The 4,013-nt window shown below is 40.5% G+C and overlaps 1 protein-coding gene across 1 annotated transcript; it reads right to left on the bottom strand.

The window, feature by feature from the left end:
* Positions 1-42: 42 nt before the first annotated feature.
* Positions 43-3,222, bottom strand: LOC122059877 (receptor-like protein 35). The gene has a single exon (XM_042622925.1). It carries the CDS (start codon positions 3,220-3,222, stop codon positions 43-45), a length of 3,180 nt encoding a protein of 1,059 aa, XP_042478859.1.
* Positions 3,223-4,013: the final 791 nt, after the last annotated feature.

Here is a 4,013-nt window from a genome sequence, read left to right as displayed (position 1 = left end):
GGGGGGGGACATCTTTTGATCGCCTTATTCATAATCTTCTTTTCATCGTCTTCTCAATTCTCCTCTCTGGGACTTCCGTTGCCGCCCAACTGGTGCCATTCTAAAAGTCTTTATAAGCCACTCATCTTTGACAATTATATGTCCTATGACAATTCCAATTACCATCCCACATCCATAACCCATCAACATGAATTCCCAAATAGATTTGAGGTCATCTGTTGACTTTGATTTCTCACCTTGTGGTGGCATATCATCACTGGTAGCTCTGCATTCCCTTGATAAGAGAAAACCACATAATCCTGATTTCTCACCTTGTGGTGGCATATCATCACTAGTAGCTCTGCATTTCCTTGATAAGGGAAAACCACATAATCCTGAATTTGCATTGTAAGAAGTGTTTGAAAACGTCTCCAATTGATTGCCTCGTGGTATGGGCCCCTCAAGATGATTTTGGGAGAGGTTTAAGAATGCAAGAAAGGTAAGATTAGTGAGTTGTCGAGGGATCTGGCCTGAGAGCTTGTTTTGTGAGAGATCCAATGACTCCAGCTCTGCCATGTTTCCTATCGATGAAGGGATTTGGCCGACTAGGTCATTGTGAGACATGTTTAGAACCACAAGAGATGTAAGCTCTCCAATCACTTTTGGAATCTCCCCCTGGAATCTATTGTTGGATAGATCGAGAGCTGTGTAGATGGTCAAGATCCTCACTAGCTCCATTTCTAGACCTTTGTTCATGATTGTCACCGAGTCTCTGTAGTAGGATTCTCCAATATATTGTGGTTCTGACTTGTTCCCTTTTTTAAACATCATTGCCTTCAAGCTTCCAAAGTATTCAATTGGAAAATTACCTGTAAATGTATTGGAAGAGAGGTCCAAAATTTGCAACATCGGGAATTCATCAAGGGTTCGAGGGTGTTTGATGGGACCATAGAATCTGTTGGAATGCAATACAAGAACTCGCAACATAGGCAATTTCCCCAACCAGAAGGGGAAGGTATCAAACATCTTGTTCTTCCCAAGATCTAGAACCTCTAGTGATGTGCAATTCGCCAATGACCTAGGCACTTGCCCTTCTAAAATATTTCCATTCATTTTGAGTGTCCTCAAGCTGTTAGCATTTGTAAAATTTTGAGGCATTCCGTGAAATCTATTCCCTTGTACATCCAATACAGAGAGAGTGCCAATGTTACCTAGACATTCCGGAATTGAACCGCTCAAGTTGTTGTGAGAGGCATCAAAAACTTGTAGACCACCCAATTTGCATATTGACTCAGGGATTCCTCCAACAAAGCTATTATTTGAAATTGAGAAGAATGTGACATATGATGCGGGAATTGGGAGAGACCCTTGTAGCTTGTTGTTGCGGAGATCTAGAGTACTTAATGGACTCGAGGAAAAATTTAGTAGTGGTCGCTCCAAAGTATTTAGAGAGTTGTATGAAAGATTCAAATACTGTAACTGTTTCTTCCATATCCAATTTGGTACTTGCCCAGAAATGGTGTTGTTTGAAAGATCTAAATACTCCAATTGCTCTTGAGTTCTCAAGAAGTTGGGGAATTCTTTGATGTGGCAAGATATCAACCGCAATTCATAAAGCTGAGGACGAAAAGAACTGCCGTTGCCAAATTCAAGTGACAATAGGTTGTTGTTTGACAGGTCAAGAGATGAAAGGTCCTTAAGGTTCCCAAACGTGTCCTCCAGTTTTACAGTGCCACTAAAATCGTTGGAGCTCAGATAGAGGGACTGAAGACTTGAGAATTGAGAAATTGATTTTGGTATTTGTCCATTCAATTTGTTTCCACTCAAATTCATGAATTCCAATGATGATGATGAAAGAGATGAATTATGAAACAACTGATCAAGTCGACCAGTAAGCTGATTATTTGAAAGAAGTAATCTGTACAATGATGGGAGTGTAAATAGAGAAGAATGGATTGTCCCGTCAAGAAGATTGTAAGACAAGTCCAAAATTGCAAGGTTTGGAACATTGTCTTTATTAAACATAGGGACTGTACCGGTAAAACTATTGGAGGAAAGGTCTAGCTCAGTTAGTTGGGTCAGATTCGTTAGAAAAGGTGAAACCAATCCGGAGAAATTACAACCATCAAGTCGTAATGCCATCAAAAACATAAGATTTCCAACAGAATCTGGAATCGCTCCTGAAAAGTTTGTCTGATAGAGCGATATGTACTGAAAGGCATTGTTAAGTGGAAAATCTGGCAATTGACCATTTAGGAGAAGATTCATTGACACATCAAGGATCCGAAGATTGGGTAGTTGAAAAACACTATTGGGGAACTCTCCATACAATGCACAATAACTTAGACTAAGAGTCTTCAAATGAGAGAAATTGAGGGGCAAGAACTTGGGTGCTTCAAAAGAAAGATTATAGTTATCATCAAGTCGGAGCTCCTCGAGGAAGACAAGCTGCGAGAAAGAAGAGTGAATGGGACCTGAAAGACCACAGTAAATCAAACTCAATGCACGGAGGTTGGGAAGTGACTGCGGCAAGACCTGAGACCAATGATCGCTGCTTCCCTGTGTAGGACTAGGACTAGGACTAGGACTAGAGAGGTCTACACCATCAAGGTATAGTTCCACAAGAGATGTCAGATTCTGGATCAACTCCTTAAGGTTTGGTTTTTCCAGTTTTAGAATACGATGACAGATATCCTTAAGGTAGCAGTAGTAATTGTAGTAAAAGTAGCCGAAGTTGATGAAAGTGGAGAGATCAAGAGAAACCAACCTTGTTAGGCGTGAGAATTCCCAGGGTATCTGACCAGAGAAATTGGAATAGGAGAGGTTGAGATGTGTCAAGCTTGGAAGACGATCAAACCCAGATGGGATAGGAGCCAACTTGAAGTCATTGTAAGCAAGGTTGAGCCTTTGGAGATGATGGAGGCCAAAGAGGCTGCTGTTGGAATAGATAGGTCCTGATAGCTTGAAATTCAAGTCGAGACGGATCACATAACCAGTGGTGACGTTACATGTGACGCCCTCCCATGAGCAACAATCTGTTTCCGGTTCCCATGAACTGAAGGAAATGTTGTCTGTGATGATGAACTCATGCCGGAATTGCAAGAGAGCAGATTTCTGGTCATGTAGGCAAATATGGCTCTCTTGAGCTGCTTGGATCTGAGGCAAAAGCAGTAATAGGAGGAAGAAGAAGTAGAAGAAGCTCAAGAAAAGGAGAAGACGAGCAAAGGGGAGATAAATTCCCATTCTAATTAGGATTAATGGAAAAGAAAAAAAGTAGAGCTAGGTAGGTAGAACAGGAAGAGGGCGGCTTAGAATAGAATGTGGGATGAAGAATAAGCGGAGGTAGATAGGTTCCCTATTTATCAACAAAGATAAGGTGTGCGTGTTCTATAAGCTATATGTTGACTCTCCATATAATGGAAAGTAATGTTTCATAGAAGATAATTGAATCTTATGATTCAATAACAAAACAGAGAGGGAGTCATCATCTCAGTCTTTTCCAATCCATGAGTTACTCCAACGACTCAGTGCGTTAATGCTCAGTCTTGGTCCTCCACAATGCATGACCCTTTATTCCAACCCATGAATTACTCCAAAGACTCCATGCGCCAATGCTCAGTCTTGGTCCTCCACAATGCATGAGTCCTTAATCAAAGATTTCAGAATCATATCCCCTCAGAGTATGGTCGACGCAATTAGAAAATCGACCACATGAGAAAATCGACCACATGATATAACAAGATATTTTTCTACAGAGGTACCCTAATCCATTGTTTCAAAAATTAGAATCTAATTAGTCAAATTGGGTGATTCAAATCAGAATTGGCCAGTGACCATCCTGATTTTAGATGTTCCATTCTAATCAACTCCAGGGTTTTTCTCACTGGATCCTATGTTTTCTTCATGGTCATGTTTAATTATGAAATATGATCAATCAATGAAATTACACATGCCAAACTGAACGTTCCCTTCTATGTCAAGTGATAATACGCCTTCATCACTCTATGTTGTTGACTGACTTGATTACAAGTTAT

Source organism: Macadamia integrifolia, chromosome 13, assembly GCF_013358625.1.
Source record: "Macadamia integrifolia cultivar HAES 741 chromosome 13, SCU_Mint_v3, whole genome shotgun sequence".
In the NCBI taxonomy this organism is placed as follows: Eukaryota; Viridiplantae; Streptophyta; class Magnoliopsida; order Proteales; family Proteaceae; genus Macadamia; species Macadamia integrifolia.
Note: the sequence above shows the minus strand (reverse complement) of the source record. Positions and strands in the feature narration are given on the sequence as shown.

Coding starts and splice junctions, on each gene's coding strand:
- LOC122059877 (XM_042622925.1), bottom strand. CDS start 3,222: ATGGGAATTTATCTCCCCTTTGCTCGTCTTCTCCTTTTCTTGAGCTTC.